At 47.7% G+C, this 23673-nt stretch overlaps 1 protein-coding gene across 2 annotated transcripts in view; it reads right to left on the bottom strand.

Annotated features, from left to right (window-relative positions):
• The window catches only part of Kif26b (kinesin family member 26B), a 428179-nt gene that overhangs the window by 100706 nt on the left and 303800 nt on the right, over positions 1-23673 (bottom strand). For both annotated transcript variants that reach the window (XM_031390948.1, XM_031390954.1), the window contains one exon: positions 20377-20560. In XM_031390948.1, the coding sequence (XP_031246808.1) occupies positions 20377-20560 (184 nt within the window). The remainder of the gene's footprint in view (positions 1-20376; positions 20561-23673) is intronic.

The following is a 23673-nucleotide window of genomic DNA, read 5'->3' as shown; positions in this document are numbered from 1 at the left end:
CTGCATGGGCTCCTGCATGGACTCCTGCATGGGCTCCTGCATGGTCTCGTGCATGGGCTCCTGCATGGTCTCGTGCATGGGCTCCTGCATGGTCTTGTGCATGGGCTCCTGCATGGTCTCGTGCATGGGCTCCTGCATGGTCTCGTGCATGGGCTCCTGCATGGGCTCCTGCATGGACTCCTGCATGGGATCCTGCATGGGATCCTGCATGGGCTCCTGCATGGGCTCCTGCATGGGATCCTGCATGGGCTCCTGCATGGTCTCCTGCATGGGCTCCTGCATGGGCTCGTGCATGGGCTCCTGCATGGTCTCGTGCATGGGCTCCTGCATGGTCTCGTGCATGGGCTCCTGCATGGGCTCCTGCATGGGCTCCTGCATGGGATCCTGCATAGGCTCCTGCATGGGCTCCTGCATGAACTCCTGCATGAGCTCCTGAATGTGTCTCCACCCCAGCCAATGGCCAATAAGCAAAAACACAAGAAGAAAGGGGGTGGGACCAAACCCTACAGAGCTAAAAGTAAGCAGTGGGGTGACCAGAGGGAATTGATTTCAGGTGGAGACTAATCTCCATGTATTTTAAAAAGTATGGTGGCTTAGGTAAACCTTTAGGTTTTAATGCATAGAAGTCAGTATTTTAATTTAGGTTAAATTTGCACCTAAACATCCTGCCCATATCACCAGGAGCCATGGTGAGGTGGATTCCTCCATTTCTGGTGAGGTGGATTTCTCCATTTCTCGTTCAGTCCTTGTGATTTTTTTCCCCCTTATTTCTTATTCTGTGTGTGTTCCATTTCAGTTAGAAAGGTTTTGTTCCACTTCAGGTCTGGGAAGAATGTCAATAACTCTGTTGATGTGTATATTTATTAAAAAAAATAGTCACACCAGAGAATCAAGGTGTTCTGAGCAGGTGGCAGGGAACAGTGGCCTCCGCAGCTTTCTGCTTCTTCTCTAAGCAGGGTGCTTCCTGACAGAGACCTGGGCATTCCAGCTGTATGGGGCCTGGTGTCTCAGCTAGCTTTCATCCAGGTCCAGATGGGGGTTTCATAGGTCACAGTAAATAGAAAGAAACAATGTGCCTTATATCTTGAGTTGAACTTGGACATTAGCATGGGACAGACCAGAGGAGCAAGAGAATCCCACGGGGGGGGGGAGTGATTCCACCCCAGGAAACAGGACTAAATACTTAGGTTTTCTATTTTAATTTACTTTTTAATTTTTTGGAGACAAACCTTACATATTACAGAATTTCCCACTTTAAGCGTGTGTGTGTGTGTGTGTGTGTGTTTGTGTGTGTGTGGGGGCACATGTAGGGCACATGTATGTGTGGAGGCCAGAGGACAATCTTGGGTATCTTTCTTCAGGTGCAATCTACCTTTTGTTTTGTTTGTTTGCTTTGAGCCATAGTCTCTCACTGACCTGGAACTACCCAAATAGCCCAGCTAGCAGGGACCCACTGGGACTACAGGCAAATGCCACCATGGCCAGCAGTTTTACAGGCATTCTGGGGATCCGAACTCATGTCTTCATGCTGTGCAGCAAGTCCTTCACCAACCACCTCCCAGCCCCAAATCAGTATGTGTGAGTGTGTGTGTGTGTGTGTGTGTGTGTATGTAAGATTTAAATGTTGTACAACCATCGTTACAACCTAGACTCCATAATATTCCCACCACCCTCAAAAGAAACTCTATGCCTCCAAGAGTGACTCTTTATTCCTCTCCCCAAAACCCTTGGGAACCAAATCTACCGTCTGTCTCAATGGCTATGGCTGGGCATGAACATTTAAGGGGTTTCTAGACAGATGCCATGGCAACCTTCCCACATGTTCTGGAACTAGCAACAAGAGGGCTTAGAGGCGGAGTCTGGTGGCCCAGTGGGAGGTGACGGCTGCTGCGATACCAGCAGTACAGGCATGTGTGCCTGAGAACAGCCCCCACCCCCGGGAATAATGCAAACGTTACACAGGCCCTGCTGGCAGGAATACCCCACCAACTCATGTCCCCTGCTATGGCAGCATGTCTAGCTCTACAGAGAGTGAAGAGCCAACTCAGAGCCTGAAACATGAAAACATCATTTTTCTTCTCCATTTCCTGAGCTCATCACTGCTGCCAACAGGCCACATGAGTGCCCAGCGGCCACCACCCCACCACCAGGGTGACGGAGGCATCTCCCCTACCTCCTCCCAGGGCAGATACACCAGTCCTGGGTCTCGTAGCACACTTGCAAAGCAGGGTCATGTTATTCCAGCTTTGTGTGCACTGGCCTCACTTGTCACCCTTAGTGGATAAAGCTGTTCCCTGCGGCTGCTGTTCTAACAGGATTCTCCATCGCCAGGCCGATGGCCTGCCCATCTCGTCTCAAGCAAGGTGTTGTAAAGACGGGAGGCAGCCATGCGTGTCCGTCATTTGGATGATTAGCCTTCCTGACAGTGGTACCTCTTTGGAAGTCTGGCTCTTACAAGTGCCTGATGTCTCACCAGGAAATCATTTTCCTGTTTCTCTCCAGGGCAGAGAAGGGCAAATGTCCTCACAGCATGTGAACTGCGGGCTCACAGAAGAATCTGTGACAATACACTGCAGACGCGACCTCTGCACTGCACAGACTGCATCTGTGAATGACAGGAGTTTGAGGGGTAGGACTTTCCTGCACCCAGGAGCTGGGGTGGTAACTCCTCTTCTGAGAAACTCCACGGCTCTCGAAACTCCAGAGAAGGGTCTGTCACTGACTGAATGAAGCAGCCACCAAACTTACAGAGATCAAGGCCAAAGTCAATGACACACCTCTCCAGAAGAACCAGTCTAGAGGGAACTGGGAGGCACTTCACAATGGAATAGGAGCACTGGGACAAGAGGCTTAGTCTACCTGAAAATCTGACCCCTCTGCTCCAACATGTAGACACCAAGTAACTTTCCTTAACCGGGCAGATCTCTTGTTAATCCACAACAGAAGCAGTGTGTGGTGGGGAGAGGTGTCAAAGGTAAGGGTGAGGAGAAAGATTAGTGAACGAAGTACTTAAGGCCTCGAGCTAGGAGCCCCAGGACCCATGTAAAAAGCTGGGTGAGGTTGTGCACATCTGGAACCCCAGAGGTGGGGAGGCAGATCCCTGGGGCTTTTCACCACCTAGTCTAGCCAAATTGTTTCAGTGAGAGACTGTGACTCCAAAAAAGGGGGTTAAGGGTTTAATGACTTGATATAGAGCAACACACAGTGATCCAGTAGCTGACACTGCTGCGTCCCTACTGTGTGAAAGGGCAAGAGAAGCTCGTCCAGAGCAATGTTGTAGCACTACTGTGCTCCGGAGAAGGGCTCAGTGCAGAAGGAGGAGGGCCAGAACACACACAGATCCTGGGAACACATGGAGAACTACGGCAGTCTGTCCAGAGAGGACCTGGAAGTGGTGGCCACAGGCAAACAGGTCTATTGAGAAACTGCGTTATACAGAAGGTGACTGTCACCATTGGGACAACTATTGTGTATAAAACTCAGAATAGGTCATTAGGACCCAAGGCCCCAGCCCAGGGTGGGGATGAACCAACACAGCCGAGTGGCCCATAAGATCTTTGCTAAATCCTCCTGAGACTCCCATCAAGAATGCCGCTTTTCTCCTGAGGTTTGGCTTTTCGAAGAGTCTGCTTTCCACCGTGAATACAAGCAAATCACACCGCCATTGTCGAGCTGGATAGCGATTCCTATCCTTCCTCCTCCTCTCAGTTCTCTCTGTCCCTAGCACGCTGTCTGCCGACTGTGTAAGTAGCTCCTGGGCTTTGCTGTTGGAGGTGGGCACTGGGTACAGAGGAGAAATGCTTTAAGCCTGACCATAGCCATTTCTGAGACAGTATGAGCCTAGGGGATGACTGGGGTCCTGTACCATCCAGGCAAAAAACACAAAACCAGTGATGGTCAGTTGCCTAGGGAGACAGATGCCGTTCTGCAAAGAGTCTGAGGTAGCAAAGTGAGTTGCCGAGGGTTGGGGAGCCCTGGGGGACAAGCCTGCTGCCAAGGCAGGAATCTGTGGGCATCAGGCTGGCTGGTGAAATGACTGGTTAACCAGATATACCTTCACACTAACCAGGACCGTTATGATGTGCACAGGTGTACAACGGACCCGAGTCAAATCAACCGAGGTGACAGAAAACAGGCTTAGGTCTCTGATCTCTAAGAAAAGATGATTCCAATGAGTTAAGGTATGCAAATGTACATGTAAAATGATCCGATGTATATAAGTATATATGTATGCAAATGAGTTGGTGAGTAAAAGTATTGTATATGCAAATGAGTTGGCATGTGTAACTACGCTCTATGTAGAAATAAGTGTATAGGAATGTCTTGTGCATACAAATGAGCGGGCTGCATAGCTGCGTTGTGTATGTAAATGACTGGCGTATGAAAATATGCATACATAAATAATTTGATGCATGCAGACACATTTTATATGAAAGTTCACTGAAATATGTAAATTGCTATATAGAATATGTTAGTGTATGCAAATGGGGTACTGACATAGCTGTATTATATATGTAAATGACTGATATGGAAATAAAACACAAACATGTTAGTACATATAAACGTGCTGCGTGTGTAAATTCACTAGTGTACAGAAATGAGTTAGTGTGTAAAAAAGTATGTATGTAAGTCAGCTGATACATGTAACTGTATTGTGCATGTAAATGAGCTGATGTATGCAAATGTGTCATATATGTAAACAAGTCGGTATATGACTATACTATATATAAGTGAACTAATATATAAATGTGCCATATATGTAAATGATGTATATAGTATAAATGTATCACGTATGTAAATGGAGATCTGAATGTAGAACCCTTTGAGGTGTGCTCAAATCAGATCAGCACTAGCTATTGTCTCTCCTGCAGAAGACACAAGAGACTGTCCCTTTGCTCCGTGGGTTTCGAATCCCAATGCTAAGTCAGGGTTGAGGTAATATTCTGACATTCTCTTCGTTGAGCAAGCCATCCTGGTCCCTTAGGGAGAGTATCACACCCTAGCTTTTGTGTGCTGACACCTTGGTCCTTCAGGCCGGCTCTTCACTGGGGGCAAGGAGGAATGCACGCACCAAATGGCTTCCCTCTGTATCTGCAGCTGCCCAGGCTGTTCCCCAAATGTCCTCTTCCCCTCTTCCACACACCCATGAAGTGTCAAGGGCTGCCTACACAACCGTGTTCTCGTCACGAACGAGCCAAGATCAAGCTGGAAGCAGCTTTGAACTGCTGGGTTTCAGCATGGCCTCCCGTCTACCTCATGTCCTTCTTGACAAACGGCCACCTCTAAACTGTGAAGGCTGCCACTCCTCAGGGCACCCAGTGAAACACCTTCCAGTCAGTGCTCGCCCTGGCTCTTAAGGTATCTGTTGCTTCTCAAAGAGGGGTGGAGGCTACCCACGTACAGAGTCCACACTGGCTGCAGGCACCCAGGCATCCCATGAAGCTAGTAGCATGTAGCGTCCACATGACTGCCCTTAGGAGCTCTGTCTGGAAGGCGAGCGCCAGAGTTCAAACCTCTTTTCTCCAGGCGCATGGGAGCCTCCAGAATACTAACTGGCTGCTGTGGGCTGGTCACCAGTGTCTAAGGGAAGCATGGTAGGCGTGGGGACTGAGGGTTGATGACAGATGTGGCTGGAGAGATGGCTGTGCTCAGAAAAAGAGGATGCCGCTGATGGCAGGCGTGGCAACCTGACAGCTTCACATCAGATTGCCTCAGAGAATGGCAGCTGATGGCCTGACAGGCTTGTTCTTATACTTCAGAAACTTGTGGAGTCCCTGAGAACCCCCAAACAGAGGGCCAGGATTAAAATGGAGCTGCATCACAGCTGAAGTTTTATTCACGGGAGAAGTGGTTGGGGCAATATTTATGTATGGCTCAAAAAAGGTCCCTCCTCTCCTAACAGTCTTTAAAGGCAGGGGCCACATACGGCCAAGGGCAAATGAGTCTCCTTCCAAGGAGAAATTCCCCTGTAAGCTGCAGGTGGTCGGTGCACTGAATTGAGTGCACACCTGTGTTTTCCAATGAGTGTTTTCCAAGGAAGTGGTGAATAGTTAGGGCCCCCTTGATGGATGACTCACGAGCTGTGGACCATGTGCACAGTACTCAGGTGGGGCAAAGAGGGGGAATGTCAGGAGCCATGGCAGCTAGTCTCTGGGACATAAGCAGCCTTTTGCAGGCCAACAAACCCTGGGGAGTCAGAGGAGGATTGTAGAGGGTAAAAGGCACAAAGCAAAGGGGCCTATCTGCCTGTATGTAGCATCTGACAGGCATTAAAACTTCCAGTCTGAACTAAAATGTTGAAAAATACCAATTGAAGGGATATGACACCTGAGAACCAATCAAAACCTTTGCAACTCGTTAGAGCCAAACCAGAATTGGGTAGGAAGGACAGAATTCCTTCCCAACTATGTTCAGCCCAAAGAACAGGCATATAGAGGGAGCACATGAGGATTTCCCATGGATACCGCTCTAGGGAAGAGTGGTTTCACGAATCCATTGGCATGGGAACTCTGCCTCCTGGAGAGGATTTAAGAGTCTCTGCTCTCAAATGTTAAATTGCCCAGAAAGATAGCACACACTAACCTTCATTCCTTATCAGCACTTTCCAAGCTTGGGCTGAGGTGGCAGATGAGTGACACTTGGTACAGAGAGTCTCCCCTATGGCCGAGCATCAAGTGTGGCTCGTCAAGTAAACAGGGACAAAGAAGTGACTGCCAGGGGATGTTCAGAGAACAAAGGCAGGATGGTGATCACATGGTGTACTGCCACCACATGGGCCGAGTCTGAATGAATAAATGTTTCAGCACCTTCTGTGTGTTGGGAGAGATGGGGTGGGGATGGGGGCACAGTACAGCCAGTTACAGCCCCAGTCTTCAAAGAGCTCTCGGGCCCCCAGGAAAGGGGGACAAATCAGGGTAGTAAAAGCAATGCTGTAGAAGTTTTAGCTCAGGGTGCAATGGGAATGCAAGAGACCACAAGGACTTGTGGGAACCTTCTTTAAGTTGGGGGAAGGAGGTGACACCCAAGCCAAAGCTTGCAGAGGGACTGTAATGCATTCAGAGGCGAGGAAGAGCCAGGCATGATGGCTCACAACTGTAATCTCAGCACTCGGGAGGCTGAGGCAGGAGAATTGCCATGAGTTTGAGACTACCCTGTCTCAAACAAACAAACAAACAAAGCCCCAAAATAACAAACAGAGCAGACAAAACTCAAGACAGCATGGACCAACGTGGACCAAGATGGAGACAAATAGGCCAAGGTGGCCCAGGTGGCCCAGGCGGCCCTGTGGGGGAAAATGGTGTCCTTGTAGCAATGGAAGCTATTCCTTGGCGCCTCATCAACATCAACAAATTGAAATCCAGGCTGACTTAATGCTGCTGGAGCTGCCTCAGGGCTGTATCCCCAATCTCTTGAGAAATCGTTCATAGATGTGCCATGAACAGAGTGGGGAGGGCCCGCGATTTCCCACAATTTACTCCCCAAGCGAATCTCCACGCCATCATTTGAGTTTCTCCAATTAGCAACGGCTCAGCAATTGCTACAGGATTTCAAACCACTCAGTAGGGGCCAGGGAGGGGACTGCATAGGTAAAGTGCCTGACCTGAGCGCACAAGGGCCCAAGTTCAACCCCCAGAGACGGTAAAGAGCCAAACATGGAGGCACAAGCTTGCGACCTTAGTACTAGAGAGGCAAAGGCCAGAGGAACCCTGGGACTCACTGGCTAGCCAGCCCCGTGGAACGGGTAAGCTCCAGGCCAGGGAGAGCCCTTGCCTCAAAAACCAGAGTGAGTAGTTCCTGAGAAAGCACAAGGTTGACCTCTGACCTGCACACACACACACACACACACACACACACACACACACACACATACACACACACACACACACATGCCCCCGGGGATACCCCTTTCATATGCAGAAATACATATGGTAGATACTTAGTTAACACTGGCTGGGTAAATGACCGCCTTCACTTAGACGCAGGGTTTCACCTGAGCTCTGGCACAATTCCCTCACACGTCTATTTTGGACTTTCATTTCGGATGTTCGGCCTACCAGGACTGACCCATGCACAACTGCCCAGTTTTCTCCAGGACGGGACCCTCTGCCTGACACTCAAACCATCCCTCCATCCTTCCATCTACTCTGCGCTGAGCCCCCCTCCTCAGGATTTCACTTCTAAGGTTTGTACCAGAAAGGACAGCAGCCTGCTGGTGGGCGGTGGGGGAAGCTCTCTCAGAATTTCCAGCAGTTGTTGAGGGAACTCAACAACTCAGGGGTAGAGATTGATGTTGCAGTGTATAAAGAATCACAGACAGGATTTGGGTGTTCCTGGCTAGGAGACAGGACACAGTGGCCCTCCAGGGTTTCACAAGACCAGTCAGGTTTTCTGTGCTTAAAACTAAGAAGAGTTCTAACTGGTGCAGCCCCTCCTGCCATTCCTAGTCTCATCTTGGCCACCTCACAGGACAAGCACTATTCAAGACAACTTTAAGGTCTTGCCTATTCCTTGGGTTATTCTCTATTAAGAAGCCAAACTCAAGAAAGGCTAGACAACACTGGAATTTCAAAATGCATGAAGTTTCTCTGTCGATAGCCAGAGAAGAAAGGACTGTGAAGGAGGTGCCTCAGAGATGAACAGACCTGACCAAGAACAGGAGAGGGCTAGGATCTGACCTCAAGCAAAGCCCCTCACAGCCATCCCTCGTCAAAGTACCATTTCTTCTTCCTACTTCAGAGGACATGTGTCTTAAGCAGAAAAATGTTTACATTGTTGCTGGGACTCCCCCACACAAACTGACTGCAGGATGCTGCGCGAAGGCAACATATTAAAGCGTTGAAGGCAGTGAAGTCAAGCCTTCCCTGATGTCTGCATGGCCGCTGTCACCACAAGTGATGAGCAGCTGCAGGGATACTCCGCTGTCCTCAGTAAGAAGGAACAGGGCAGAAGACGAGCCAAGAAGCCAATTACCCTGCATAAATTCTGGTCTCCTCTGGCACGTTAAGGCAGAGTGGCGATAACAATAATAGGTATTTTTAGTTTGAGTTGTCGACCCAACGCATGATTTTTTTAACTCTTTAGAATAGCAGTTTCTGGGATCCATAAGGAGGGAGAAAAAAATTTAATTTATTTGACTGTTCCCAAAGTAACTTGACACTTAAAAAATAAGGAATACAAAACTGAGTGAGTGAATAAATGAATGAATGAATGATGGGTAGAAGATGGATGGAGGACGGTTTTATAAAGTTAAAAGCAAAGGGAATTATCACATAGGACTGCTATGCTCTATATTTAATATATTTTAATTTTGGAAGTTCTATATGCCTATTTTAATTTGTTTTTTTTTTCCTTGCTGCAAAAATATCTGAGGTTGTACACGTTACAAAGAAAATGATTTTTATTTAATTCGAGGCTTGGAGGTTTAAAATGGTGGCACCAATATTGCCATGAGTCTGAGGACTCCTGGCTACATCACAACGTGACAGATATATCCTGGAAGCCTATACGGATAGATTATACAACCAAATAGGAAGCCAGGTATATCTGAGGGCCATGCTTCCCTATTAAATATAGTGATGATGATGATGATGATGATGATCTACTTTAAGGGACCAAACTCCATCAATCTGTCCCTGAAGTGACAGCTCAGTTTCCTCATTATCTTTCATTAAGTCTCACCTCTTGACCAGTCCACCATCTTTCAACATGGCAAAACTGAGGACAACGTTTGTAGCATGTCAACCTTCAGGGGACAGACCACACCCAGAACATAGCACTGCCAAACGTATGGCTGACGTGCAGCTTGTGCCCAGACAATTATTCTTGGGGACAGGGAAGAAATATCAGTCAACCAAGATCCAAAATCCCTGCAAAGCTGTGACGACAGAGGCTGGTTAGTGGGAAAGAGATGCTGGGGTGTGGCAAGTCCAGAGCCAAGCTATCTTGGGGCATCTTCAGGCCCGCTTCACAGCCATCTATCACCCTCCTTGGTATGGGACCTAACCTCTCTGTGACTATTAGGTAAATCCTTTGGGATGTATAAGTAGAATCCTAGTTCCCAGTAGTTGAAAAGCTAAGGATGCCATCAGATAGTGTCTGGGGCCTCTAGCCGAGATCCCCCTGCTTCTCTGTGACCTGCCTACCCTTCTGACTCACCAATGCATTGGAAAAGGGTCGCGCTTCATGACTTGCTTTATTCTGTCACTGAAAACCCCATGGACTTGATACCATGTTAGAACCTGGTATCTAGGGAACCTGAAATTATATTTCCCGACCAGGGTCACTCTTATTTGACTCCAGGATAAGCCATCTCTTTTGTTCCACTGAGGTGAGAGCTGCCACTTCTTATGTTAATATAGTCTAAAAACTCACTAGAAATTCACCACACCTGTGAAGCATAAACAAACATGGGGATAGTTCATGAGCAAAACAGAAAAGGGGGGCCAGTCAGAAATACATGAGATGATGCAATGGATCGTGTCTGGGAGGTAGATGGGTTGAGACCCAGAAGGCCCTGTGATTCATGATGGGAGAAATATGAGCAGAGGGTAGACCATGAGGCAAGACATGGCAGCCTTAGTGATGCCGCTCTCCCAGAACTGTTTCCACAGACTGTGTTTTAGTTTGACTCAGGAGCATACTCAGTAGGCTCGTATATTTGGATTCTTGGTCCCTGGCTAGTTATTTGTAGGTTATTTGGGAAATCTACAGTACCTTTAGGAGATGGATCCTTGCTGGTATCTCACCAGGGGCAGGCTTTGGGGTTTTGTAATCTGACTCTACTTCCTGTCTGCCCCTCCCCCCTTCTCTCTCCATTTCCCAGCCGCTAGGCCAGCCTTGTCCTCTTGCCCTCTGGGCCTCGAGGACCTGTAGTCCATATAAGCCCCTTCTCTCCTAGTTGAGTTTTGTCGGGCTATCCTACAGTAGCAACAGGAGGGTAACTAAATATGGTGCTCGTCCGACTGGCAGCATGCCTCTTTAAACAGAAGTTGAGATTCTAAGTTGCCTATGCCACAGATCTCAACTCAGAAATCTCCACGGGGCCAAACTATCCTTCTCCAGTGTGAGTTCCTGGTGGCACTTCCTCCATTGGTGCCCGCCGTGCTATCAGTGCCAACTGTTCTGCCTGCTAAGTTGAACTCACTGCTTGGTCTCAGTTGTCTGCCCTCCCTCCCACCCACAGCTAGCCTTAGCTGCTATGTTGTGCAGACACTGTTGTCTGTGGATTTGTGATGTATACAGGAAGGATTCAAATGCAGCTCCGGTGGCACTGCTCTGGAGTGGAGGTGGTGAACGTTTAATGTGAGGCCCTGGTGATGAGCCAGGGTGGCCTAGGAGCCTGACACATGTGGAACACAGGAGCTCTCCTTGTACAGCAGCACAACGCTCTCAACCTCATGCTCTGGACCAAGAGAGCTGAAGCCCACAACCAGCTCTCAGTTAAGAAACGGACACTGAGCCGGGCGGTGGTGGTGCACACCTTTCATCCCAGCACTTGGGAGGCAGAGGCAGGCAGATTTCTGAGCCTGGTCCACAGAGTGAGTTCCAGGACAGCCAGGGCTATACAGAGAAACCTTGTCTCAAAAAACCACACAAAAAGAAAGAAAGAAAGAAAGAAAGAAAGAAAGAAAGGAAGGAAGAAAGAAAGGAAGGAAGAAAGGAAGAAAGAAAGGAAGAAAGAAAAAGAAAGATAGACAGACAGAAAGAAAGAGACACTGATTTTACCAATGGTTTCAGCAAGGAAACAAAGCACAGAGCCAAACCCCACTCTGGTTAGCTCTCATTGGCCCAGTGTTTCCAGTCCAGCTCATAGTCATTGTTAGTGAAGAATATTCCCCTGAGCTCCACATGGCAACATTGCTATCTGAATTGTTGGTTGTGGCATGGGGCACAGGTAACCAAGGGAACGGGAGAGTGGCTTCTGTGCTCAACACTTCCGAAATGCTCCCGAATATCACTGGTTTTGGAAGCTTTGTCTGGAAGTCCAAATGCAATCACTGCTTCTTTTGAGAAGGTTGTCATCACAGATTGGAGGACAGAGCTACAGCTCAAAGCCACGGGGAAGGACACAATGGGTGGGTCCTTAACAGGGCTCTAAGGGAGAGGTGGGATTTTGATTTCAGCAACTATTTAACAATCTGAAGAACGTGTATCTTGCTTTTAAAAAAAAAAAGCATGCCAAATGATTTCACATCCCTAATGATACATTTTAGTTCACTGAAGCATCAGAAAGGTCTGAAAATATTTCCCATTTGATGCAAATCAGCAACAGATAAAAGCACAGCGTCCACTAGCAGGTTAGGCACCAAGACAGACTCGTCAACACATGCCGTGTTATACTTCCTATTTCCTTTGTAAAACCTTAGTAGCAATCCCATTTAAATGTGACGACTATAGCAAATTATAATTAATTTTCAGCCACCAGTGAGGGAGAGACATAGGATTTAAGACATTAGAAATGTGAGCGTAAAACAGAGCTGCCATTCTTTTGACATTAACGATTGTCTAATTGTGCTTAGATTGATAAAAGGTGGGTTTTGGACTAAGCCTGATAAAAAGTCTTGACCTGGCCTTATAATGCATCTTATGGTGCTCTTTGGTCAATTGAAACAGTGACATTTATTCCAGAGAGAATTCCTCATGTTACTTCATGTTTTTAGTCTACAAGTCGCAGTGCTAATTGGGAATAACAGGGATCCTAAGTTCTAAGACCATCCCCAATCACAAAGAAGGTTGCTAGCTTTTCAAAAGTCTATTTATAAAAAATGCTCTCTACATACATGCATGGATGTACATGAATGTGCAGGCGCATGCGTGTGCACACGCACGCACACACACACACCATTTTCACTCACCTAAAAATACAGAACCAGTAGATTTAAGGTGAAAAAATAACAGATTTGAGAAGCAGATGCAGGCGGCCTTAATGTGACTTCCAACTGTGATTTATAGTTTTCATTCCAAAGCTTCAACCTGCATCTTCTCCCATGGATGGCTACTCAAATTACTCCCCATTCCTGGGCCTTAATTTCCTTATACACAAAATGTGCAGGGTCCAACAAGTGGCTTTTACGAAGATTCAGAATGTGAACAGTATATGTTGTCTGATGGGGGCCAGCCTTGGACAGTAGGTGTTGTCTGATGAGGCCAGCCTTGGACAGTCTGTGTTGTCTGATGGGGCCAGCCTTGGGCACTGTCACCTTTCTGACATAACATGGATATTGTCTGCCAGGACAACTTGTGCCTAGAGAAGTGGCCGGGGCCAGGCACATGGAGTCTCCTCATTTCCAGGTTCTTGGCCTTTCTGCATCATCCCCTCTGCTCCCGTTCGGGATGGACTGACGTAGTGTTCAAAGTCCGCCCAAGACTTCGAAGCACTAAAGGGAATTATGTAAAGCCTTTCAAAGCAGTTTTTTCCTCCCAAGAAGCTTCTAGCCTACTGGGGGAAGCTGAAAGAAAAAAAAAAAAAAGCCTTCACTGGGAACACAGGTTGTGATTTTGGGCTTGCCCACGTGCATTTCTTGGAAAGGCCCTATGCCTGAAGATCTTTCTAACCTTGAGACTTTTCAGATGACCTAGTTCCTCACCTGAAGAGCTGTACGAAAGGTTAAGTGAATCTGAAAATGCTCTCTCTCCACGGAAGACACCGGCTGCAAAATTCCCCTTCCCTCCATGCATCAGGAGAGCTACAGAAAGGAGAGCCAGGACAGGAGGCAGCACATGGGGCCATTCCTCCTCAACAGCCTTGACGTTTCCTCACCCAGTCTGCAACATTATGAAAACATCTGAGACTGGAAACTAAGGTCTTTATGTGTAGTATGTCTGTCATACTAGAATTCATAGAAATGTACTGCCTACGCCTTCTAGTCCACCTGAGTAGGAAGACAACAGAAAAGGGCACCGACGCAACCCTCCCACAGAATTAAAGGAAGCACATTATTCGGGAGGACTACAAATCGTCCCACACTTAATTCACAAAAGACTTTTTGTGCCTTTTCTCACTAGGGGCCTTTCATGCAGCTCATTTTCCTAAGAGGTCTCCTTCCATTTGCAAGAATGATGAATGCTGGGATGTCAGAGTAGCGTGGCTATCCTAGAGAAGAGCTTCTATGACTTAGGTCTACTGTGTTCCCTGCAAGGGAGTGCCTGGGAGCTAGGCTCCTACCAGGGCTCAGTGACATCAAGGCCGTGCAGCCCAGGGCTGGGTGAAAGCCCAAATCCCTGTGAGAAAAAACCAATTTCACAAGGGTTAAAGAGCCAGAGCTGCTTCTCCATGTCTCCTGCCTCTGGTGACAGGCTAGAGAAAGAAGGGTCAGGCCCACAGAGGCAGAGAAGATAAGAAAAGCAAATCAAAACAAAAAAACTCAAAGCACCTGCAATGGTTTGTAGGCACTTAGCCCAGGGAGTGGCACTATTAGAAGGTGTGGCTCTGTTGGAGTAGGCGTGGCCCTGTTGGAGTAGGCGTGGCACTCTGGGTGTGGCCTGTAATACCCTTTTCCAAGCTTCTTGGAAGCCAGTCTCATTCTGTTTGCCTTCAGAAAAAGATGTAGAGCTCTTAGCTCCTCCTGCACCATACCTGCCTGGACGCTGCCATTTTCCTGCCTTGATGATAATGGACTGACCCTCTGAACCTGTAAGCCAGTCCCAATTAAATGTTGTTCTTATAAGAGTTGCCTTGGTCATGGTGTCTGTTCACAGCAGTAAAACCCTAACTAAGACACCACCCAACAATCATGGCTCCGTGAGCTCAGCTGAAGCAGCCAAAAATCAGCTTAGCGTGGAAAGGCATAACTGCAATTAGGGAGTGGAAGATCACACGGGCTTATTTCCTGGAAGAGCTAACAATTTAATTTATAGAGCTATCAGGTGAGCCATCATGATGAATGTGTATTTATTAATGCAGCCAGGCCCACTTCTTCTTTTTCCTCAACTGTACACCAAAAATAGGAGCGATGTCATGGTTTAGTTTTCCTGTCATTTGTACTGAAGACGGAGTAGTGACGGTGACTGACTGCCAGGATCCAGAATTTCCCATCCCATCCGCATGTTTTATTTCATATACACTGGAAATGAATTTTAAAGGCAGGCTCAAATCTTTGCTCTTCTCCCGGATAAAAGCTTCGGGATGGGGGAAGAGCAAATGCGGTAATGAGAACAGGGTAATTTGCATGTGTTTCAATGACCTGGACCTTCTTGGGCTGGAAGGCAGAAGATTTTTCTCCTTGATATGGACCTGAAATCAGTTCGTGAAGCTGCCGCTTGCCATTTCTCCTTGTTAAATAAATGAGCAATAGCTAAGTTAGTTGGGAAAGTCTTACCTTAATTTAAATCTTATTGCTATTCTCTCATTGTAAAAAAAGGACACCAACAGGGCAGGAATTGTGTCTTCTATAGTGTTACAAGGATCTAGTAATGGAAGGACTTCGACCCTGAAGATGTCAGGAAATGCTCAAAAGACCAGAGCTCTAACAAACACACTCATGAAAGTTTTTCTTTTCGGTTATTAGTTTACACACAACACAAAGAAAGCTTCAGAGTTGAAACTAAAAGGAGACAAAACAGAACCTGGTGACATGAGTTATGTGTGTGTGTGTGTGTGTGTGTGTGTGTGTGTGTGTGTCTGTGAGTGTGTGTCTGTGTGTGTGTCTGTGAGTCTTGTGTATATGTTTGTGTATTTGTGTCTGTCTGTGTCCATGTCTCTGTGTGTGTCTGTGTATGTGGTGTGTGTGTGTGTCTGTGTCTCTATGTGTGTCTGTGTATGTGCTGTGTGTGCATGTCTGTGTGTGCCTATGTATGTTTGTATGTGTGTATCTGTGTGTGTGTGTGTGTGTGTGTGTGCCCAGGGATTATCAGAGGTTAAAGTAAGCCATCGCTGAGTTTGGACAGTGGAGAACAGATTAATGGCTCTAGCCTTTGTTGCCCTAGGAAATCCACCTCCACCAAGCTGCCCATGTTTGGATGGCTGTTCAAAGAGGAAGACTCTCAGGGAGGCTCCGCAAGGTCCCAGCCGATTGGCCATGAGCAGGGGTAGGCCTGGGCTCTCAGTGAACCAATGAACCCCAGGCAGCCTACCTCCTACCAAACTAGGTTAGGTGGGCACAGGGTGGTTTTGTTTTGATTTCAAAAGTTGATACTTGCATGGAGACTGGGCTGAGCACTAATCCTCCTTGTTCTAAGTACCTATGTTGAGATGGGCGTTCGACTTTCCAACGTCCAGCCTCCATCAGTGGCCCTACTATGGAACCAAAGGACTGGAAGTCTCTAAGGTTACTTGCCTAGTGACTCAAGCATGGGAAGCCACCCAGCCTGTCCCCAGTTGTTTCCCATAATTCCTCCTCACACTTGCTGCATCTGGTTTCTTTATGATTCTTTCAAAACTCTGTGCAATTTCTTCCCTTGCTTCTGGAATCCACTACAGGAAGTTTCCAATTCTTGCAAAACACATTGAGGGATAGGAGGGACTAGGTATTACCCACAGACTACTACCGTTTTGAGACATTCCTGGGGGCTGTGAGAGAAAAGAAACCTCACCTTCCCTTCATGCCTCATACACCTCCCTTCATTTATTCACCAGGGAAGTAAGAAACAACTAAACTCCAAGGGGACTTGTCACCAATCAAGTGTGACAGCGGCCATCCCTGTCCTTGCTTTAAATGTAGCTATAGAGCCAGGAAATACAAGTGTTACACAGATAACAGACTTTTCTCTGGGCACTTGCGACCTCAGATGAAGAGGTCTCTCATTACATCGTGACACACTAAGAAATGAACCTTGAACACGCCTGTTAATTAATTGTGCAAACAGATTTCATAGAGTGTGCTTACTGACTTAGGAGAGAAGGAACCATTTTCAAACAGATTACAAGTATCATTTACATATAAGCCAAATCAATGAAATATAAATGGGGGCTAAGCTGCTTTGATCCACTAATCACTTGAATCTGTCTATTAAGAAGGCCTTTACAAAGCCAGTTAATAGTAGTTAGCTCTTTGCACATCTTACAGCCATGGTAAGTCAGTAATTATGACTTTTCCTTAAGTCAGGGCCCCTCATACTGGTCTGTGTCTTAGGGTTTCTATTCCTGCACAAAACATCATGACCAAGAAGCAAGTTGTGTGTGTGTGTGTGGGGGGGGGTTATTCAGCTTATACTTCCATACTGCTGTTCATCACCAAAGGAAGTCAGGACTGGAACTCAAGCAGGTCAGGAAGCAGGAGCTGATGCAGAGGCCATGGAAGGATGTTCCTTACTGGCTTGCTTCCCCTGGCTTGCTCAGCTTGCTCTCTTATAGAGCCCAAGACTACCAGCCCAGGGATGGCACCACCCACAATGGACCCTCCTACCCTTGATCACTAATTGAAAAGAAATGCCTTACTGCTGGATCTCATGGAGGCATTTCCTCAGGGGAGGCTCCTTTCTGTGATAACTCCAGCTTGTGTCAAGTTGGCACACAAGACCAGCCAGTACACTCTGAATCAATGCCATTTCTTTGATTGCCTGGAAGAGACCCTAGGTCTAAGTGCCATGAAGACAGGCCCTCACCTCTGTCCATCATGGCGGCACCTGACACACAGTAGGTGCTCAGGAAACACTTGGAACACAAAGTGATTTTAGGCAATTCAATCAAGTCCATCCACTTCAAACGTATAGAAATAGCATCAATTACTTCGGCTACATATTAAGCTCAACTATATTTATTTGAGATGTTAAAATGTAAAATCATTTTAATAGATGGATGAATGAAGTTTTCCCCACAGGAGCGGAGAAGCTGCAGCTCCCAAATGCAGTGCAGCATCTCTGGAAGAGGACGAAGCCTGCAGAGGGGTAGGTATGTGGGAAGATGGCCTCCCCGTGGTTTTAACGTAGCAAGTAGACCCCTACTACCACCTCTCAGAGGACAAAACCCCTCCAAGTGTCACTTCCTCCCCACCACTGCTCCTCAAAGGTCATCACAGGCAGAGGAAGGGCTCGGCTGCCATGTGGCCACCGATCGGATAAAAGCCACGGCATCTCTCCTGTGACTCACCCGCGGATGGATGCCCGTGACATTTTCATAGCAAACTCTGGTCTTTGGTTGCATTTCTGAATTGCACATGAGAGAGATGGATAATAAACTTTAATATCAAATGTTGAGTTAATGATCTACTAGCTGTACTGCTGGGAATGGATATATACTAGAAGGCTCTTTATGCATACGTGCTACATGCAACGAAATCCAGTTTCTCCCTGTGCTCTTGCACATCCAGATTGTTCTTCGGCAAGGGCTCAGTCACTGCTGGCTGCAAGAACTCTCTCCACTGTTCTGCTCCCTGGCCTCAGAGCCCTGTCACCTGACCTCAGTGCCCTGTCACTTGGCCTCAGTGCCCTGTCACCTGACCTCAGCACCCTGACACCTGGCCTCAGGGCCCTGTCACCTGTGTCTTGGAATTTCATGGAGCACTTTAGGGATGTGGATAAAGGGAACAGGAGGCCTTACACAGAAGGCTTAGGCCTAGGCCTCCCTCAAGAAACATCCACACAGATGGTGTCAGGCCAGGGTGAGAGATGAAGGCAGCATTTCTTGTAAATGTATGAGTCCCCTGTGATGGCCAAGCACCTGGAACCTTTGCTAAGAGACACCACGTCGATGTTTAGGGTAGGATGTTGATGAGAAGCAAGAACAAGAGAGAGATGAAAGCTTTCACCTTGTCCTGTGGCATACCTTTGACATTGGAGTCACAACACATTAACAAACTAAACGTCCTTGCACACGTAGTCCTGTCTGTGATGAGACACCTTACCCTGTGTATTTACTCCAATGAAAGAAGGATGCCTGCAGTCACTTAGACTCACGGCCCTTCAAAGCTCATCTCATAGCTACCATAGCTCCAGTGTAGACATTATGGCCCTTTCTCTGTGGTTTTGCCCCTCAGACTCCATCCTGGGCTAGTCTGCTTTCTCCACTGCCTTCCACACCGTGTGAAGATGGAGCAGCCCTGAGGGACTGCTGCTTAAGGTCTGTCTTTACCCCTGGACTTGAAAGTTTTCTCAGCTGACCCTCATCTGCTGAGAAACACCATGGAACATTCTAAATCTGGAGGCTTTCTATTACACTAACCACTGCTCTATCTAACCTCATTTTAAAATCAGTTTACTTAGCGGGGAAAGCATTATGAAGTAAGGGCTTCCCTGTGAGATGGTGGAACTAGGGGTGCAGAATGGAAAGGGGAGAAACAGGAAGAAGAGAGTGAAGGAGATCAGGCACAGGATGCAGGGTCTTTCTGGAGGGACCATGGTCATCTGGAGACTATAAACTGGGGCACAACCAGAATTTGATGCCAAAAGGACAAAAATCATAGTGTATACACCTGGCTCTGCTTCAGCATGACCAGCTGGGTTCTGAAACAAGACCCAAGGCCAACGTCAAGTCCCATGTTCTGTGTATATCTGCACTCTGACGAAAATAATGAATAGAATCACTATATCTCTCCGGCTACCTGTTTTTCTAAGTCCCAGCTTATTTCCTCCACTGAAGATTAAGCCATAAATTACTTCACGCAGACCTTTATCTTGGGAGAGAAAGAGTTAAGAGTTGACGTTTAGAAATAAAGTTATCATCAACGCATCCTGGTAATGTCCTGTAACAGACTTCCCTTGCGTCTTTCCAAGTCCTTGTGACAACCTCAAATTGCGTTTCTTGGCTGGAAAGCTATGGAACCACTCCCCAGAACTCATGCCAGTGATCTGGTGCAGATGCGGAAGTCACCACTTCTTTGAGAAGGACTCAGAAGCACCACAAGGAAGAATATCTTCATCTTGTTTCACTGTGGTGTTTTCCCTGGGTCTCCCGCCTCTGCTTCTGGGTTGGGAGTCTCTATTCTTGAAGTGTCCATGGTCCTGCTCAACAGGGCAGCGCCATTTCCTTCCCCACCCAAACCAGATCAGATCTCCAACTTAGTGTACTATTCAATTTGCGACAGACACCAAGAAGACTTTACAGTCTCTAGTAGCCAGTCTGTGGACCGCAGAAATGGATAGACCTTACAGATCTGTGGCACCTCCCCATGTAAAGTTCCATTAAAACATCAGGCACAGAAAAGAACATGAGTAAGATCTAACTATAGCCATGTGCTGCAGTGACAGTCATTCTGAGCATCTTTGTGGGTTTTTCCCCCCTAGGTTTTTCCATGGTTGTTTTCAGTCAGAGGTTGGCCTTGGGTAAATAAAATCCCAGAAAGTGGGCATGTTGGTTCCTCCAAACCAACTCCTTCGTGTGTCTTTTTGTCCCTGGTACTTCCTCATCTTCGCAAAGGAGAGCCCAACGTTGTTCTCTTCTTTCCCAACCTTCCCGGAGCCCCACCCACTGATCAAACCGCAGGGGCAGCAGCTGGCACCTACCTTGCCCATGCCAGGAGTGTCCTTCACCTTGTTGACAGCCCTCAGGAGACAGGGTGGAGCCGGGGGAGGTGAGGTCTGCAGGATCCCACTGAAGCTGGTCGCAAAGAGGGGAGCCTCCGCAACAGACGGAGTCGAAGGCCGGTGTTTCTTCTTCTTAGACGACAAATTTAACTTCTGGGCAGCTCTGCACAGGGACAATAAGGAGGAGAAGGTGGTATAATCAGATGTACTGGGCTGGCCACTTTCTCTTAAAGAGCCCCTTTAATTACTCCTGCCTTCATTCTCAGTACCCTGCAGCTCTTTGCTATACCACAAGGAACTTAATTAATAAGCTATGTAATCGTTGGGACAGGAGAAAGGAGCTATAAAATCACATGGCTCTAAGATCGAGAGTTACAAAGACTTGTTTGTTCTTCACAACACTCAGCCTGAGCATGAATGAAGCCAGTCAGCTTTGGGGACCCGCAGTACCTAGTCTGCTAATCACCCCCTCCCTCCCCACACGGCCATTTCTCTGGCATAAGCCCATCTGTGAAGAACCAGATGAGCTCATTTAAAGTTTTTTTACACCTTGTAAAAAACCAAGCCCGTCTGATGAAGAGCCCGGTGGTGACCGACTGGGGAGTGGCTTGGCTGTGAAAGCAGAGTACACCCTTTCAGTGCACCAGAGAAATAGAAAGTAATCTGGTATGAGGAACAGACAGCGGGCCAGAGTATCTACTCCATCAAGGCACAGGGCACGAGACTACCCTCTCCTCAGGTGGAAAATGGGCTCTTGTGTAGCGACATCTTCAAGTACAAAATGCTGTCTATGGGCCAGTGCAAGGAAAGAGGGGGTCAAGGTAACCAAATGGCACAGAAGGGACAGATGGAGACAAGAGGGAGGCTATGACTGCAGCCTTGTTAATAATGCTGGCTGTTCACACCACATCTTCCACCATCCAAGTGCACAGTAGCACTTAGGATACTATAATCCTGCCATAGAAAAATCATAAAGACGCAAACAGTGGTGTGAGACAAAGGCCTTTCATGCAGCCTCACTTTTTAAATTAATTCTTGATGTATTATATCACATCTATATAAATATAAAGGTATATATGGTTTTTCGATGGGGCAAGAGGAGACAGTCTTACTATATAATTCCAACTGGCTTTAATTCTCTCTCTCTCTTTCTCTCTCTCTCTCTCTCTCTCTCTGTGTGTGTGTGTGTGTGTGTGTGTGTGTGGTGTGCCATATATGTATGTCTTCCACATGTATGTGTGGGTGCCAAGTGTGTAGAGGCCTGAGATTGATGTCAGGAATAATTCTCTTTAGTTCTAGCTTTTTCATTGAGGCAGTTGCCAATCAAACCCAGAGCTCATCAATATGGTTAGCTGGGGGCGGGGGCAGGACGGGTGCACCTCCATCCTTCATGGCTACAATGAGAAGTGACTCACAACGTCTGACATTCACAAAGGTTCTGAGGATCTAAATTTTGGCCTTGTCCTATAAGAATGTCAACCACTGAGCCACCTCCCCAGTCCCTGACTACAGAGTCTTGATCCTCCTGCCTCAGTCTCCTACGTGATAGGATAACAGGCATTCACCACTATAGCCAGCTCACAGTAGACTCTTCTGTGAATTTTAATTTCCCTGTAAACGTTGTTGAATGCGTAAGTACCTCCTCAAAACACTGGTTCTCAACCTGCGGTTGGAGACTTTTTTTTTTTTTTTTTTGGCAAACCTCTCTCTCCAAAAATGTTTACATTATGATCCATAACAGTAGCAAAGTTATAGCTGTGAAGTAGCAAGGAAGATAATGTTATGGCTTGGGGGTCACCACCACCTGCGGAACTGCATCAAAGGGACTCTGCATTAGGAGGGCTGAGGACCATGGCCTTATAACACAAGAGCGCCGTGCTCCATTCCACAGGTCAAAACTTCACAATGCACCCAGCCTTCTCGGCAATGACATAACGGATCCTCGAGGGGTGGCGGAAGGACAAGAGGACAAGAGGACATTGCATTGCTTCCATGCTCCCTCGACCCGGCCTTGTTTCGTGATCTGGAATGTCGATCTTAACTTTGTACCAGTAAGGCTTGCTTCTGACCGATCCCTGGAGCTACATCTGCACGAACGTAGCCAGGTGACTTTATTATTTCAAAGCTTACGTCTCCTCGGCTACAAAACTGAAGCTTAACTCTAAGGACAGTGACATGTCGAGGGAGAGGGCATACCAGGCATGAGAACCAAGTGGAAGGAGATGGATCTCCAGGTGCCAAGCTTAGGGAGCGTTGGACTCACTCGACTGTGGGATGGTGGGGAAACAGAGGATGGGGCTGGACGTGCTTTTCCAGGATGTGCTCTCCCAGTCAGTGAAAGGAAGGGACCACCCCATCCCGGCCCTTCTTGCACAATTCCATGACCTTTCTTCCCAGTGGTTTCCATCTAAAGTAAAGGGCAGAGAGGATCTGTCCCACACTAGTCCAGTGTTTCTCTTACTCGTCCCTGAGATTCCCTCCCTAAATGACTTGCAGTGGGGGTGTGGGGGGAGGGACGGGGAGGCAGTGACAGGAGCCACTGAGCAGCATGCCTCGCCTCATCTGCTCTTGCTGCTCCAAACCAGGCTGCCTCCTTCTCAGGGAGCATGTGTGTGTGTGTGTGTGTGTGTGTGTGTGTGTGTGTGTGTGTGGTGGGGGCCACTTATTTGTGTATATCAAGGATTCTTGGCAGGGTGAAGACTGGCTATAGCTGTGGCTACTAGCTGGGGCAGAGCTAGTACCGAGGTATGGCTTTGAAGACCTGTGCGACAGCCACCTATGCCCATACCTCATGTAACCCCTGGGTTAGGGAAACACACTACACTAAAGCACACAGGAGGATGACACTCAGAGGTGTCCTTCCTACAATGCCCCACTTCCACAGTCATCCAGATCCACCCGTACAATGCACAGGCACTTCGCTCTTTCTCCCAGGGCAGCCAAGCACATGTGACATGTCCCCAGCTAGCTGCAACGCTGTTGCTGTCCGCACTCATTTGATCCAAACTCCCAGCAAGTGCCACCTGTCAACCTCCCACCCAGGCGTCCCCCCACCACTACCACTTCCCCTCTCTGGAAGCTCATTTCGGTTAGGCATCTGTCTCCAACCCTCTGAAACCGCTCAGATAGGTTACCAAATGACTCCATGACGGCTGTCACAATCTCAGCCCCAACCTGGATCTGTCAGAGCTAAGAACGCATCCTTCCTCCTTGCCCCCTAAGCTTCCAGGACATCCCATTCTCTTCCAGGGACTTTGTAGGGCTCATCCCCTGCTT

Source organism: Mastomys coucha, unplaced genomic scaffold (genome assembly GCF_008632895.1).
Source record: "Mastomys coucha isolate ucsf_1 unplaced genomic scaffold, UCSF_Mcou_1 pScaffold1, whole genome shotgun sequence".
NCBI classification, from domain to species: domain Eukaryota; kingdom Metazoa; phylum Chordata; class Mammalia; order Rodentia; family Muridae; genus Mastomys; species Mastomys coucha.
This window is presented reverse-complemented; position numbering and strand designations above follow the sequence as displayed.